We start from the raw sequence: 17,669 nt of genomic DNA on the forward strand, positions 1-17,669 counted from the left end.
AAGGGGCAACATCTTCTAGGTCAACATTCAAAATTAGTGAGCACTAATTTGGCATATCTTCGTCTCCTGAGTAGGTTTTCTTACTCTCTGAAAATCTCCAACAATTGTGTTAAAATCATGTAGAATAAGGTCCCATGAGTTTCATGTCAATGTGTTGTTTAGTTATTTCTTTGAGACAATCATATATTTTTTTTGCTGGTTTGTGTAAAATGTCAAACATCATTTTTTGATAAGTTGTTCAATGTCAAATTATGGAAAAACACACACACACACACACTAGATTTAGGGTTTAGGATTTAGGATTTGTGCAAACACACAGACACACACATTATTGTTATATTTTTCTTTTTGCCATATTATTTGTGCAAAGTATTATCTTGGAGTCTCATATTAATTAAGATGATATCAAAGTATTTGAAGTCTATTCCAATAATATTTATTATTTATTGGACTTATCGTATCACCTCTTATCAAGTCGTTATCATACTACAAATTAATGTCTAATTTCACATTTTGCACGAGGAATAAGGAGGAGTGTGTTGGAGATGATAAAACAAATTTATCACAAATTTTGCCTTACAATATTTGTATAAGAATATGATTAATTTTAAAAAGGGATCTGTTCCATCACATGTTTGTATCTAAACCTGTGTTTATGAAGAATGTATAACCGAGATGAGTGAGTGTTGATACCTGTGAAGTGAATATGAGAGATGGTTGCTTGTTTTCATGAGAAAAGCATGACATGAAAAGCGTTTCATTCCAAAACTCTTGAACCCTTAATTTCCTCAACACCACCCTCCCCATCCTCCTTCTCATTCCGTGGTCCCCACACCACGTGTCACACCATCTCTTCTCTCACAAAAACCATCCTCATCCCATTTTTCTTAAGTCATCATGCATACCAAAATTTCACACACATCCACCCCACCTCCCTTTCTCAACCCTTTTCCAAACCCAAACAAACTCCCATTTCATCTCGCCGCTACTTTTTTCCAAATTTCACCAGAGCAAAAACCACATCACCATAAACTAACAACATCCTCAATCAAACTTTGTTCTCAAAACTTAATGCATCACAGATACACACAATTCATCCTAATCATATTATCAGTATCATGGACAGCACGGATTCATCTTCAGCTTCTCAGCACCCACACCTCCCTCCAGGCTTTCGCTTCCACCCCACCGACGAAGAACTCGTCGTTCACTACCTCAAGAGAAAAGCTTCTTCCACACCCCTTCCCGTCGCCATCATCGCCGACGTTGATCTCTACAAGTTCGACCCTTGGGAGCTCCCAAGTATGCATCTTTCTCACACCCCACTTCATCTTTTCATCCCTTTCTTCAAACCCATCTTTTAAATTCTTGTAATCACCACACTTCTTTTGGTCTCTTTTGTATCATCGGAACCTGCTATTACAAATGCAAAACTGTCTTTCATCATCGGATTTAGGTTGTTTTTGATTTGGATTAAGATTGATTTTAAAATAATATTGTGTACATTTCAAGTTTTACTATAAAAGTAAATTAATATAAAAATATAGTATGGAATTTATTTTATCTAATTTTTGAATCAATTTACCAACATGAAGCCAATCCTAGTTCTACGTGAATCTAAAGATTTTGTTTTTGTGTTGCAATGGTTTTTCCATTTCTGTTTCTGGTTTTTTGTAGGTAAAGCAACTTTTGGTGAACAAGAGTGGTACTTTTTCAGCCCGAGGGATCGAAAATACCCAAATGGGGTCAGACCCAACAGAGCTGCTACTTCTGGGTATTGGAAAGCCACCGGAACTGACAAGCCTATACTAACTTCTGATGGGCACCAGAAAGTTGGTGTTAAGAAAGCACTTGTTTTCTACGGTGGAAAGCCTCCAAAAGGGGTTAAAACCAATTGGATCATGCATGAGTATAGGCTTGTTCACGATTCCTTTAATTCAACCTCAAAACCTCCTCCTCTTGTTCCTCCAAACAAGAAAAATTCTCTCAGGGTGTGTACATATATATATATAACAATGTTTTTTTTTTCGGATTAATTTGAGTTTTTATGTTTTATTTTTTGTTGTTGTAGCTTGATGATTGGGTGTTGTGTCGAATATACAAGAAAAGCAACAGCACCACCGTAACAAGGCCACCATTGATGGAGCATGGGGAGGAGCTTTCAATGGAGAACATGCTTCCAACGATGTCAACTTTGTCAATGGCTAATAACAATACTCAAAATTCTAAACCTCCATCTTCGAGGGGTACGAGTTATGGAGCACTGGGACTTGAAAATGATGACAACTTCTTCGATGGAATCTTAGCCGTTGATCATCATCATCATCATCATCATGAGAGCATGCAAAGTGGTTCTGATAATCCTCACCTTTTCTCTCCAAACTCAAAGGGTGCCAACTTTCCTATGAAACGTGCTCTCACATCTCAACAACTTTGGAACGAGACAGGGTCTCCGGGGTCATCTTCTTCATGTAAGCGATTCCATGGTGATCTTAACAGTGGAAGCAGCAACGCTGAGGACAACGATTCCTTTGTTTCCTTGCTTAGCCAGTTTCCTCAGAACGCAACTTTTCAACCAAACGCGATTCATGGCTCCGTTGGGGATGGTGCGCAGAGGCAACAACACTTTCAACTTCCTGGTATAAATTGGAACTGATCCATAATTAACGTTGTGGTTTAGCTTAGATTACATTACACACACCTGATGAAAAAATGTCACACCATTATATTTAGTACTTTTATGTTGGTCTTAGTATTTTTCACTTGTAATCATAACATGCAGAAAATAGGAAGATATCAGACTTTAGACATATGTTATACTTATGATTATAAAACCTGAAGCTTACAAATTGTACTGGATTAAATTTTATACAACCTCGTAATAAAATATCTTACATAGTATAAAGGACTAACAGAGATACATATAAAGTTCTTCTTTTAATCATTAGTTAATCATTATGCTACGCGTTTATACATTAGTGGAATCTTTGCCCTCACCAATCGTAGAACAGAGTGTGTGTATCTTGACAACAATAGTTTTTTTTCTGATTGTTGTTGAAGTGAAAGTAGTTTGTCACGATTCTTTGATGGAGAAGAAAGATACATCATGAGGTGTCAAGTGAGTCCCACATCGCTTCTTTTGTTTTTCAAAGAAGAATCTCGTAAGGTCGTAACCAACTACCTTTTTTCGATCAGCATCAACTACCTTCCATACTAATGTTTTCGGCATTAAGGTAAAATAGACATGCATGAAAATAAAAGGATGAATTAGGTTATAGTTGGATAATTTTTGTATTCTGAATCTACATGTTTAAAATTAATTTTTATATATCATTTTTAATTTGTTTTAACCCTGACTGCCTAAATTAATAGGAATTAAAAAAAATTATAGTTAAAAACTAAAAATGAGTTTTGATTATAAAAAACTTAAAAGTAATTGTTTTCGAATACGGAGACCAAATAAATGACAAACAAAGTAAAATATACTAAAAAGGGTGAATGAACATACAAATCCTTATCCTATTTGTTGTCTTCTATCGCGTAGGTACCATATCTTCCTGTGATTTAAGCAAATGTAAATTATTTATGTGTAAAAGTTTCCTCTGATACTTAAATTTCTTAAAAATATAATGTAGAGAGGTTAACATCATGGAACTTTTTCTACTAGAAAAACATTTAATGGATATTTGAAGAAGTTTGACTTTGTAATTCTCCACATGCAGGATTGGAGATGAGATTATTGCAAGATTGTCTTTAAAGAGTAATAATTATAGTAGTAAATAGGGTAGGTTGTGGTTGGATCAATCCAACCAACAATTAGAAGAATGTAAATTAAATCAATTAAAATCAGTAGCTGATTTTCAAAAATATTTTGGGTACCAAAATTTTATCTATAATATATAAAAAATTGAAGGGACTAGATATACTATAATTAAAAACATTTTTTTTATTTGACGATTGATTCAAGCATAACACAAAGAAAGAGTTAAAGCGAAAGTTATGCTTTTAAGTCGTTTTTTTTTTTTTGAAGTTGTGATTTCAAGGCTTACTTATGATACAAGTGATTTTTTAAATTTTATCGATTTTAGGAAGTTTTAAAAATTACACATTTTTCGTTAATTTGCCTTGGTAAATATTGATTTTTAGAAAACTGTGAATTAACATAGACTCTGATTGGGAGAAAACTTAAATATGAGAGTCTATTACATTTACATCTTCTATGTTTATTCGTAGTATGAGGAGGCTGTTACTACTAGGTCATAATTCTTGATAGTCATGAAACAACTTTTCCAACATAATAGTTCGAGTTTTAAGAAAATTTAAAAATCAAACCAAATAAAAATAAAAATCAAATATAGTTGTATTAGTAAAAATAAATTTAATTTTAGATATAATAATTTGATATATAAATTATAATACATGTATGTGTTTTAAAAAAAAAAATTACTATTAAAATATATAATAATTATTTTGTAAAATGGGTCAAACAATGAGCCTACAAGTTGGATCCTAAGCTTCTGTTTTGTTTAGGGTTACATGCTAAATGAATCTAGGAAAAAATGATCGGCTTAGTATGACTCATTAATGAGTTTCTCGAGTTGATCGCCAAATCTATTTTTACAATTATAATTACAAGTATTCTTAATTTCATTTTTGACTTATAATAAGCATACTAGTTACTTTTAATAATTTGTTTATTTTTTCTCCCATTGAGATAAAGAACATAAATATTATTTTTTATTAACTCATTTCTAGTTTTCTCGAATATTTTTTAAATTGGAATTTTTTTACTACAACAAAGAGTTCTTTAAGATGGATAACTCTCAAATACAATATATAATAATAAATGCTAAGAGATGATTTTATAGAATGAAGGTTTTACAAATATAGAACACTCTCATAGTAGTGTCTATAAGTTATTGTATGATCTAGAAATTAAGAGATTTTAAATAGTAACGTAATGTTGATATTCTTGTTGAGATCACTATTTGGTTTTGAATGATAAATCACTACTAAAAAAACTCATATTTCATGTTAATTTTGTTTTGAATTTTTTTTTGTAGGAAATATTTTTTATAAAACACTTTTTCGCAACAAATTTTGTAGGAAATACTTGCGAATTTATTATTTTGTAGGAAATAATTACCCACGAAGGAATTATCTGTCAATAAAAAATTGTAGAAAAAATAACAGGAAAAAGTCTTTTCTTGCAAAATTTTTTAACAAATTTGCAAGAAAATTCCTATGTAATATGAGATTTTTAGAAGTGAATATTCTATTTACATGCATCTTAAATAAAACTATTATAAATTGCTTGTAAATCTTCTATTGTGTGTCAAAATTACTAGGGGTGGCAAAACGGGTCAGTCTGGCCCGTTTTGGCCTGGCCCGTCCGTGGCCTGCCAAAAACGGGTCAGGTCGGGTTGGCCCGCCACCAATAAACGGGTTGGATAATGTAACCTGCCCCTTGTTAGGGCGGGTCGGCGGGCTGACCTACCTCTTTTTTTTGTTAATTTTCTTTTTTAATTTTTGTTAATTTTTTTTAACTTTTTTAATTTTGTTTTTATAAATCTATTATATATATAAATTTATTTATATAATATAAAATAATAATTATTTTTTTATTATTTTTAATTTTAAACATAAAAATGAAAAAAAATTGAAAAAAAAGTTGACGGGCCACAGCAGGTTGGCCCGTTTTGGGCCGCTAAACTGGCGTGCCGGATTACATCGGGTTGGCGGACTAAAAATTTCAACCCAATCTGTCCTTTTCTCGACGAGCTGGCGGACCTGACCCATTTTAACATCCCTAAAAATAACAGGAGAGATTGATCTAGCTCGTACCTAATTCGTTATTTTAATACAGTAATATCCATTAGTAATATCCATTGAGCAACAATAATCACGTCTATATTTCACTCTCATTTAAATGGTGTTGACAAAAACAAACACATTAAGTCGATTTTAAAAAATATGGAATAAATTATTAATCTAAAAATAAATATACAACGTAATTCAAGTTTATTGAATCTCAATATAAGTAGAAAAGAAATCGAGTGTATTAAAAATAAATAAAATTCAAATTCAAATAGTTTTAATTTATTTAATATGTCCTTTTCAAAATAACTTTCATTTAATGGGTACCTTGTTCCCAATAATTCTCTTGTATCTTTTATATCAAGTCTTTAGGATTTTTCTTTAAAAAAGTTTGATAAAATATTTCGATTTGAAACAAAATTAAGCATAAATAAAAATATAAAAAACTGAGTTGTTTGACCTTTTAATTATTGGAACAAATTCATGTATGAGTTCTCAAATGGTAACTTTCTTATTATTGTAGAGTCACTTGTAAAAGAAAATGTTAAACAATAAGTGACATAGCGGGCCTAGCCCATTGAGTTAACTATAGACTTTATCAGGGCCTGGTAGAACGTTCACACTCAATTTTTTTTCTTTCTTCACCTCCATGATTTTCTTCTTGTGTCTCTCTATGCAGTTTTGTCGAAAACAAATCTGAACTAAGTAATCCAAAAAGTTCCTAGAAATTAAGAGGTTAGATATTATGTTCTAATTATAAAATATTCTTTTAAATATAATTCAAAAATATAAAATATGTAATTCAAAATTATTTTTTTAGTAAAAAGAATATAAACAATATAAGATATAAAAAAATATATGGTAAAATGTATCATCATTTTTTAGTGTTACATGTCACTATGTTATTAATTTGTTCAGAATAATTTCATCTTAGATGGCATTGTATACCTTAACATCTCATTTAGGTTAAAATTCTGGTTGGAAAAAACAAGGTTCTTAAGTTTATTCATTCTAATCCATCTTTTTTTTAGTCTAGTCAGTAAACTTTCAACAATCCTTAACATCTCATTTAGGTTAAAATTCTGGTCAGAAAAAACAAGGTTCTTAAGTTTATTCATTCTAATCCATTTTTTTTTAGTCTAGTCAGTAAACTTTCAACAATCTTCCTCTCTAAAAAACTTTTATGCATTTCAATTTCTCAACATTGTTGAAATGTTTCATCCAAACACAAAGTAAAAGTTCAAATCTTCACCACAATCATCCTCATGGGAAGAAGGAATCCACTGCTATTAGAGTTTGATAAGATAACACTTTGACGAGAAACACAACAAGGAAGATCACCAACTTGATCTAAACCTCATACATGAAAAATGAGAAGAAACTCGAATAGGACAAGAAGCAATGAAACAAATAGCTACAAGATGGTCCAACACACGAGTAAATGAATGAGTTTTTCACAAAAATAACTTTGTAAGCTTGGAGAAGCGAGAAGAGATAAACTTGAAGATAGTCCCTTATGCCATTAAAACTCCTCGTAATGCAACTTCATTAGAAGCTTTGCAACTCTCAACATCAATCAAAGACGATGAACAATGTCTTTGAGTGGAGATAGCAACATCACACGAGGAGGACTTGGAAAAGATTGATATAGATCCTCAATAAGAAATTAAAAAGACTCAATCTGAGTACCAAACGCCAACACTCAAAGTTCAAATCATGAAACATAACAATGAACATCTGAATATATGATTACTTGGTAAATCCAAGCATCAACGTCCGAATATGTGACTACTTAGTAAATCCGAGCATGAACGTCCATGTGACTACTCGATAAATCTAAGTTTAAATTGATCTTCCAAAAGCGTGACTGTATAAGTATCCAAAAACATGATTGTCTTAGTAAATTTGAGTACAACTTAAGAATTTCAATAACCATTATAAGCTTTGATGGAAATTCATTTAATAACTATTTTAAAGTGTTTAACCATTATCCATAATCCATAAGTCCAAATGAAAATATATTTGAGGACTACTTTGGATGGTCATACGTCCATAAGTTATACATTTAGTAACTAATTATCATAAAAAAGTGTGTATTTTTTTCTTTAATTCGGATTTTTTATTTCTAAATTGAGTTTTTTGCTAAGAAATAATTTAACAAAACACAATTTTATAAGCTCGATTACACACTAATAAGGTTAATCCACCTTGAAGACAATTCGACCAAATCCAAAAAAACAACATCTATTATTTATATCACATAACATAATTATTAAAAAAATAAACATAATAAAAAATATAAAACATGACATAACGATACTAAATTTAATATATATATATATATATATATATATATATATATATATATATATATATATATATATATATATATATATATATATATATATATATATATACGACATAGACTATTATGTTATCAATTTGTTCTCATATCCTCTCTTTTATTAAAAAAAAAAAGGTAAATTTTTTGTTATGTATATCACAAAGATTATTCTACTTTACACCGTACATGATTCACCTACATCTTAATTTTAATTAAGGGAAGAGAAAAGTTTTGCATAAAAAAGTATTATCGTTAGGAAATAGAAATAATAAGAACACTTGAGCAAAAAGTTTGAATACAAAAGTAATAGTTATAGCTATAGCACATATGCTAATTCCAGATTCACGTACAACAAAGAATCGTGTCACGTCAACATCTCATCATGATTCATAGGTCAATCATCAACTCATTATCATTAATATTATTTCTCTAAATTTATTATTATTTTTTTCACTATAGTTCGTTCTCATCACTTGTAAAATAGTAAAAAAATAGATAAAGTTAATAATATGATTGAAAAATTAATTAATGAGAATACTAACATGAGAAAATAACAATTAAGTTATAATCAATGATAATTGATTTTATTGTATTTATGTTAAAATATAGAATAATTAATTTTATTAATTAAATTACGATATGGTCTTAAGGTGTAATTAGTTATCTTTTTATCCAAATTTATTTCAATTAGACAAGTATTATACCAATTCTTCAAAAGAAATTTGAGTAAGGTGTTAAAATTGGTTTCTACGTGTTGACTCAACATGGATTGAGTTAAAAGTAGGTTAGTTCAACCTCTTCATCTTTTGTGAGTAAAATTTTATAATTCAATCTGATCCAACATGAGTTGGTGAGTTAGTTTACTTACGCATGTTTTTATTTTTTTTGTAATTTACTTTATATATTTATAGTATTATAACGAGATTGAATTGACTTAATTTATTTTTTATAATAAGAAAATCAAAATTTTCATTTAATTCTCAAATATTATTATAAGGATAATAATTAAAGTATCAACGTATATAACTTGAGAAACAAATTAATTGAACATTCATATTATTTCAATATTATTGAATAACGTTCTAGTTTTTAAAGATATTGAATTGTGAACCTACTATATAATTAGAAGTAGGAAATAATTATAACAAAAAAATGTTAATAAGTTAACCGAGTCAATCTACCTTCAACCTAACTCGTACCTGTGACTTGACTTTTGAAAAAAAATTAAATTGTTTCCAACCCAATTCAAACTTATGGTGAACCATTAACTCATGGGTTGAAACATCTTGAGTTAATTATTAACTAAATTAGAATAATCTTATTTATTATATTGATTCGCACAACTATTGATATGTTTTCAAGTTACAATATATAATAATCTATAATAATGAATAAAAACACTTATCATATTTCGTATATATATATATATATATATATATATATATATATATATATATATATATATATATATATATATATATATATATATATATATTATTTTCAAGATATACATTTTTTTTTCATTTGAATTTTCCACTACTTACAAAACGATTTCGAAAAAGTAGTTTTGGTTAATCTTTTATTTACAAACAAAATTTCAATATTTCAACTTCTCAAAAAAAAAAAATCATTTCTTCGTACACATAAAAGTAATGATCTATTTGTTTCAACTACCGCCTACAGATAAAATCACTGACCCACATACTTACTAATAACATAAAACTATATTTTAAAATATTAATAATATAATATAAAATTTTAAAAATGTAATTAATGTAATTTATCTTTAATTTAAATATAGAAAGAGATGAAGAAAGAGGGACACCAATGCGAGTCTATAAGTAATTGAACCGCAAATGTGGGTCAGACTGACTCGTCCCACACTTTTAACACAGATCCGCAGGTCAATTTGTTTTTTTAGTTCTTATGATAAGACTTGTAATGTTAAATTAATTAAGAAACTTTAACAAGTTCATAAAATTAAACAAAAATTTTAAAGAGTTGATAATAAATTAATAATTTAACATTTTATTATAATCATATTCGTATTTTAACATACAATGTATTCTTCAAATTTTAATATATTCAAAAATACATATTATTTATCTTTTTCAATTACATAAAAATTTGAAACGCTCGGTCATACAAAAAGAGAATAATTAATATATAGAAATACAATTTTTTTTATACAAACAGTAAACCAGTCCATACAAACTGCGAACTATACTCTATACGAAACAGACTTCAGCGGACCTACATCTTTAATATCTCAACCATCGGCAGGACTGCATATTAATCCGCAAGGCCACCTCATTAAACCTAAAGACAGAGAGATATGGAGTTTTCTTTTCTTCTTTTTGTAGACGGGAGCAGACAAGATAAAGAATATATGGTGTGAAACGGTGACGCTCTTGTCGGCCCAGAATATGGATGGATTCTTTTGCCTTGAATTGAATGAAGCTCATTATTTTATTTTATACTTTTGAGGTGAAACTTGGTACAATGGATTTTTTAACAATAATAAAATTATATTTATTACTTTTTTATAGGATAAGAATAATATGCAATATAAATATAGTTATAAAATCGTTCGAATTGTTTTTTTTTTTACCTTTTCAATTTGTTAACATTAACATTTTTATGTGTTTTTCAATACAAATAACTATATTGTTAAAAAGAAAAACTCATCTCTTATTCTATTTCGCAATCCTATTTTCATAATTTTTTTAAAATTTTTTCTATTATAATTTATAAACATAAAAGTTAAAACAAGATAAATTAAGTATTCAATTAAGTAAAACATTTTTAACTTTTTTATTATTTAAAAAAGATTAAGTATGTTTTTAGTTCTTGAACTTTGACTGAAAATTGGAATTCGTCCATGTTTAAAACTTCGATACATTTTGGTCCCTAAACTTTAAAATAAATGAATATGTTAACTTTTTTTGATGAGTCAAACATATTTTCCAACAAATATTGAACCGATAATGTGTCAAACGATGTAAACAACTCCATGTTAACATGAAACACGTTCTACACGTCAAAAAAAGTTAATGTAATTGGGTTAAAAAGATTATATTTATTCATTTTTAAAGTTTAGGGACCAAAATGTATCGAAGTTTCATACAAAAACGAATTTCAATTTTGAGTCAAAGTTGAGAAACTAAAAACATACTTGACCCTTTAAAAGATGACATAATTCAAGCGTAGTTCATAAAATTTGTCAAATTTAAATAATTAGAAATATCAATAAAATAATGAAGTTGAAATTTTAAACTATTTTTTTATTCATTAAAATAATTTTTTTAAGAAAAGTACATATGTTCATAATGCTAAAGTTTTATAAACATACTTAGAAACTAGAACATTGTTTAAATTTCAAAATTTCATTTTTTTTTCTCCCTATACCTGTCATTTAATTATTATAGTTGTTTATCCACTCTAATAAAAAAAAATATTCACTATAAAATAATGTTTTACAGTGACAAATGATTTTTTTATGTCGAGTATTATCATAAGAATACTACACATTTCAACAAATTTTTCCATCCATTCTCTCTTAACTTTTAAATCAATATTTTAGTAGGACAAACTAGTTGCATATCATTAAGTACATCTTGAGATTTTTTATAAGAAACTTGACTAAAAGACAACCATTAGTTTCAATTATCTCTTTCATTATTCATTATGTGTAAAAACAATATAAACTCAAACCCTTCAATTCCTAATCAAATCTATTCAAAATGACTACCTAATACCTACATTCACTTGCATCAAATTTAAGCTTTCATAATAGGTGAAAGAACTGTTAGAATTAATTGACGAATTAATTCTATTAGTGACTCATTTGAAATATTATGATGGGCCCAATTGTGATTTAATAAAATATAAAGACTTATTGGTTATTATTATGGGAAGTGATAATAAAATAAAGATAAAGATAAAATAAAAACCAACTTGATGGACGTTGGTTTATAAAAAGGAATTGGGGTTCTGTCTCTGGCCATAAGGTTCTTTTCACTGTAACCCATCAAGTACGTGTGAGAAGAGAAAGAAAGGCAAAGAGATAGATTGGGAAACGGTGGTTGAAGAGCACACAAGATTATAAATTGAAGAACGCATATTCACAGGATCTCTCATGGATCAAGGTTAGTGCTCTATTATGATTTATCGTGTGAGAATTATAAATCTTAAAGATCCTTAATTAAGTTTTACATGTGGTATCAGAGCTTGATTGTAGGATTTATGATTCTCCTATTATGTGATGTTTCTCTTTATGATGTTTTCTCCTAATTTAATTTTATGAATGATGATATTGCTATTAAAATATTGTATCCACTGCTGCCATTTATCAGTATGCGTGCTTTACTGTGTGTGCTTTACTGTAATGGTTTTTATCTTTTTTTGGCATTGAATAAAAAAAAAAAAAACCCTGTTACGTATGAAAGTGGCTGTTACTGAAAGTGTTATCTTTCATTGATTGAAATGCTGTGTGAACGTGTACGAGTTGGTTTTTTTTTTTTTTACGTGGATTGCAAACCGCTGATTGCAAGCTTTCATGAGGTGTGCGGTTGTGAATTTAAAAGATATTTTCACTTTTACGTTTTGAGTTTTGAAATCCTATTAAGTTAATTGAATTTGAGAGCAATATTTTTATTGGTTTATGTTACCAATAAAATAAATATTAATTATTTTATTTATATAAATAATTAATAATTTTATTTTAATTTGCAATAATATTTATGTTTGTTATTGTTAAATTAAAATTAATGAGGATGTTATATAAAGTCTATAGCAATTAAATGTTTATTTATTTATTTGAAATTAAGTATGATAAATTTTGTTAGTCACCAAAGTGGCCAAAATTTTAAAGTTTATATGATTTCAAATTATTAATGTTTTTTATTTTAATTACCCATAGTATGGATGCTAAATTATGAATAATTAAATTTATGGGTTAATTAAAATTCATTAATTATAAGACATTTAAGGATCGCCCAAAGGTTGATTAATTGTTCTCATAATTAATGAACATGATTGTGGATAATTTTGTATGCGTCACTAGTTTTATTTATATACCCAAAGGTAGTAGGTAATTCTAGTTGATGCATATTTTAATTATCAATAATGTTATAATATGATTAGCATCATTATGTTTATGTTTGTGTATTAGTGGATCTCCCAAAGGAGAACATTAGTATGCATAGAATGATTGTTTATATCTGAATCTGTTTTTACGTTTAGTTTTATGACTCAAAGCATTAATGTTAGGCATGTGTTAATTGCAGTCTCTATTCCGGTATCTTTACACGCGCTTGCTTCGTTTGTTCCAGTCTTTAATGGGTTGAATTTCCCTGACTGGAGTGAGCAAGTCCAATTTCACTTAGGTGTGTTGGATCTTGATCTAGCTCTTCTAGTTGAAAAGCCGGCTGCTATCACGGATGCTAGTAGCAATGAAGAGAAAGCCCATTATAAAGCCTGGGTAAGATCAAATAGACTTAGCTTAATGTTTATGAGAATGAGCATAGCAAGTAATATAAAGTCAGCTCTTCCCAAAACTGATGACGCAAAAGAATTTATGAAATTTGTGGAAGAGCGCTCCCAAACTGCTGATAAGTCTCTCGCTGGGACACTGATGAGTACGTTGACCACTATGAAGTTTGACGGTTCGCGTACTATGCATGAGCATGTGATCGAGATGACAAATATCGCAGCAAGACTTAAGTCTTTAGGAATGGCAGTGGATGAAGGTTTTCTCGTGCAGTTCATTCTGAACTCATTACCGTCTGAGTATGGTCCGTTCCAGATGAACTACAACACCATGAAAGACAAGTGGAATGTGCATGAATTGCACAGTATGCTAGTTCAGGAGGAGACCCGACTGAAGAACTTAGGAAGCCACTCTATTCAATATGTGAAGAATCAAGGAGCTGTTGGAAAGAAAGTTACTAAGAAACATGGAAAGGGTAAAGGACCACTTAAGATTGACGAGTCCTCAACCAAAATCCAGAAGAAAAATGACAAATGTCATTTCTGCAGGAAGTCTGGACATTTCCAGAAGGACTGCATAAAGCGTAAGGCTTGGTTCGAAAAGAAAGGTGAGCATAATGCTTATGTATGTTTTGAATCAAACTTAACTGAAGTTCCCCATAATACGTGGTGGATTGATTCTGGATGTACGACTCATGTTTCTAATGTGATGCAGGGATTTCTTACAACCCGAACCATAAACCCAAATGAGAAGTTTGTCTTCATGGGCAATAAAGAGAAAGTTCCAGTGGAAGCGGTCGGGACTTATCGTCTAATCCTCGACACTGGATATCACTTAGACCTTATGGATACTTTTTATGTACCTAGTATCACTAGGAATTTAATTTCTTTGTCTAAGCTTGATATTGCTGGATATTCTTTTAAGTTTGGGAATGGTTGTTTCAGTTTGTTTAAGCGTACTTTTATGATTGGATCTGGTACACTTTATGATGGTTTATATAAATTGAATTTGGATAATTTATATGCTGAAACTCTTATGACTTTGCATCACAATGTTGGCACTAAACGTAGTTTAGTGGATGAACGATCTGCTTTCTTGTGGCATAAACGTTTGGGACATATTTCCAAAGAAAGAATGCAAAGATTAGTAAAGAATGAAATCCTTCCGGATTTAGATTTTACTGATCTGAATGTGTGTGTGGATTGTATTAAAGGCAAACAAACTAAACACACAAAGAAAGGAGCCACGAGAAGCACTCAGCTTCTTGAAATCATACACACCGATATATGTGGTCCGTTTGATGTAAATTCTTTCAATAAAGAGAAGTACTTCATCACCTTTATTGATGATTTTTCGCGTTATGGACATGTCTATTTACTGCATGAGAAATCTCAGTCAGTAAATGCCTTGGAAGTTTATATAAATGAAGTGGAAAGGCAATTAGACAGAAAGGTGAAAATCGTAAGGTCTGATAGAGGTGGTGAGTATTATGGAAGATATGATGAAAGTGGACAACACCCTGGTCCGTTTGCTAAGTTCCTTGAGAAACGTGGTATTTGTGCTCAATACACAATGCCAAGCACACCACAACAAAATGGTGTATCAGAAAGGCGTAATCGAACCTTAATGGATATGGTTAGGAGTATGTTAAGTAATTCATGTTTACCCGTATCATTGTGGATGTATGCTTTAAAGACTGCCATGTATTTGTTGAACAGGGTTCCTAGTAAAGCTGTTCAAAAGACTCCTTTTGAGTTATGGACGAATAGGAAACCCAGTTTGAGACACCTGCATGTTTGGGGTTGTCAGGCAGAAGTAAGGATATACAATCCGCAAGAAAAGAAACTGGATGAAAGAACAATCAGTGGATTTTTCATTGGTTATCCAGAAAAATCAAAGGGGTACATGTTTTACTGTCCTACCCATAGTACTAGAATCGTTGAAACTGGAAATGCTCGGTTCATTGAAAATGGCGAAACCAGTGGGAGTGAAGCTTCACGAAATGTGGAGATTAAAGAAGTTAGAGTACAAGTTCCTATAACTATAACTAGTACTTCTTTATCAAGAGTTGTTGTTCCACATGTTGTAGAAACTCACAACAATCAAGAAGAACAACAAATTAATGATCCCGAGGTTAACAATGAACCAATAGTAGAACAACCACAAGAAATAGTATTAAGAAGATCTCACAGAGATATAAAGTCTGCTATTTCGAATGATTATGTGGTTTATCTACAAGAGTCAGAAAATGACTTAAGTATTGATAATGATCCAATTTCTTTTTCAGAAGCCATTAATGGTGATAATTCTGATAAGTGGTTAGATGCCATGAAAGATGAGCTTAAATCAATGGCACATAATGACGTATGGGACCTTGTGGAATTTCCAGAAGGATGCAAGAGAGTTGGGTGTAAATGGGTCTTTAAGACTAAGCGTGACTCTCAAGGCAATGTTGAACGTTACAAGGCCCGTCTTGTTGCCAAAGGTTTTACTCAAAAAGATGGCATTGACTATAAGGAAACTTTTTCGCCTGTTTCTAAGAAAGACTCTTTTAGAATTATCATGGCATTAGTAGCTCATTATGATCTTGAGTTGCATCAAATGGATGTTAAAACTGCTTTTCTGAATGGGAATTTAGAAGATGATGTCTATATGGACCAACCGGTGGGGTTCGCTGAAGAAGGAAAGGAGCACATGGTGTGTAAACTTAAGAGATCGATATATGGACTTAAACAAGCTTCTCGACAATGGTATCTTAAGTTCAATGATACTATTGTGTCCTTTGGATTTAAGGAAAATACCGTTGATCGGTGTATATATCTGAAGGTCAGTGGGAGTAAGTTTATATTTCTGATTCTGTATGTTGATGATATCTTGCTTGCGACGAATGATCTTGGTCTATTAAGTGAGACTAAGAGGTTTCTCTCTAATAACTTTGAAATGAAAGATATGGGTGAGGCATACTATGTGATAGGAATAGAAATATTTCGTGACAGATCACAAGGATTGTTAGGTTTGTCTCAGAATGCATATATTAATAAAGTTTTAGAGAGATTCAGAATGGATAAATGTTCAGCATCTCCTGTTCCAATACAGAAAGGAGACAAGTTTAGTCTCATGCAATGTCCAAAGAATGATTTGGAACGGAAACAGATGGAAAATATCCCTTATGCATATGTTGTTGGGAGTTTGATGTATGCTCAAACCTGTACGAGGCCAGATATTAGCTTTGTAGTTGGTATGCTTGGTAGATACCAAAGTAATCCAGGTCTGGAGCATTGGAAAGCTGCAAAGAAAGTTTTAAGATACCTACAAGGAACAAAGAATCACATGCTTACTTATAGAAAATCTGATCACCTTGAGGTGATAGGTTATACAGATTCAGACTTTGCCGGCTGCGTGGATACAAGAAAGTCTACATTTGGTTATGTGTATCTTTTAGCCGGAGGAGCGATTTCATGGAAAAGTGCGAAGCAGTCTGTCATTGCTGCATCCACCATGGAAGCTGAATTTGTGGCATGCTTTGAGGCCATAGTTCAGGCTAATTGGTTGCGGAACTTTATTTCAGGACTTGGAGTAGTCGACAGTATTTCCAAGCCGCTGAAAATTTATTGTGATAATTCCGCAGCAGTCTTCTTTTCTAAAAACGACAAGTATTCTAAAGGTGCTAAACATATGGAATTGAAATACTTTGCCGTTAAAGAAGAAGTTCAGAAACGTAAAGTGTCAATAGAACATATTAGCACAGATCTTATGATTGCTGACCCTTTAACAAAAGGGTTACCGCCCAAATTGTATGCTGGTCATGTAAAGAATATGGGCATTATGTCTACTAGTGAATGTTAAATGTTGAATGTTAATGTTTTTAATGTTGATGTGACACTTTGAGCTCCCTAATGTATAAATTTCTGAAATCTGTGTTTTCTTCTTTATGTTTATGCATGCAAATTATGATGAAGAAAACAAATTATGTTATGTTATTGCTTTGTAAAATGACATTATGTTTGAACCCATTAT

General features: G+C 30.5%; 1 protein-coding gene across 1 annotated transcript; it reads left to right on the plus strand.

The window, feature by feature from the left end:
- The first annotated feature begins 894 nt into the window (after positions 1 to 894).
- Positions 895 to 2,905, plus strand: LOC114177058 (NAC transcription factor 25-like). Its single transcript, XM_028062288.2, has 3 exons — positions 895 to 1,302; positions 1,678 to 1,991; positions 2,072 to 2,905. Exons 1-3 carry the CDS (start codon positions 1,119 to 1,121, stop codon positions 2,654 to 2,656), a joined length of 1,083 nt encoding a protein of 360 aa, XP_027918089.1. The 5' UTR covers positions 895 to 1,118; the 3' UTR covers positions 2,657 to 2,905.
- The last annotated feature ends 14,764 nt before the right edge of the window (positions 2,906 to 17,669 follow it).

This window comes from Vigna unguiculata, chromosome 3 (assembly GCF_037176805.1).
Source record: "Vigna unguiculata cultivar grain cowpea cultivar isolate G323 ecotype 2 chromosome 3, ASM3717680v1, whole genome shotgun sequence".
Classification (NCBI taxonomy): domain Eukaryota; kingdom Viridiplantae; phylum Streptophyta; class Magnoliopsida; order Fabales; family Fabaceae; genus Vigna; species Vigna unguiculata.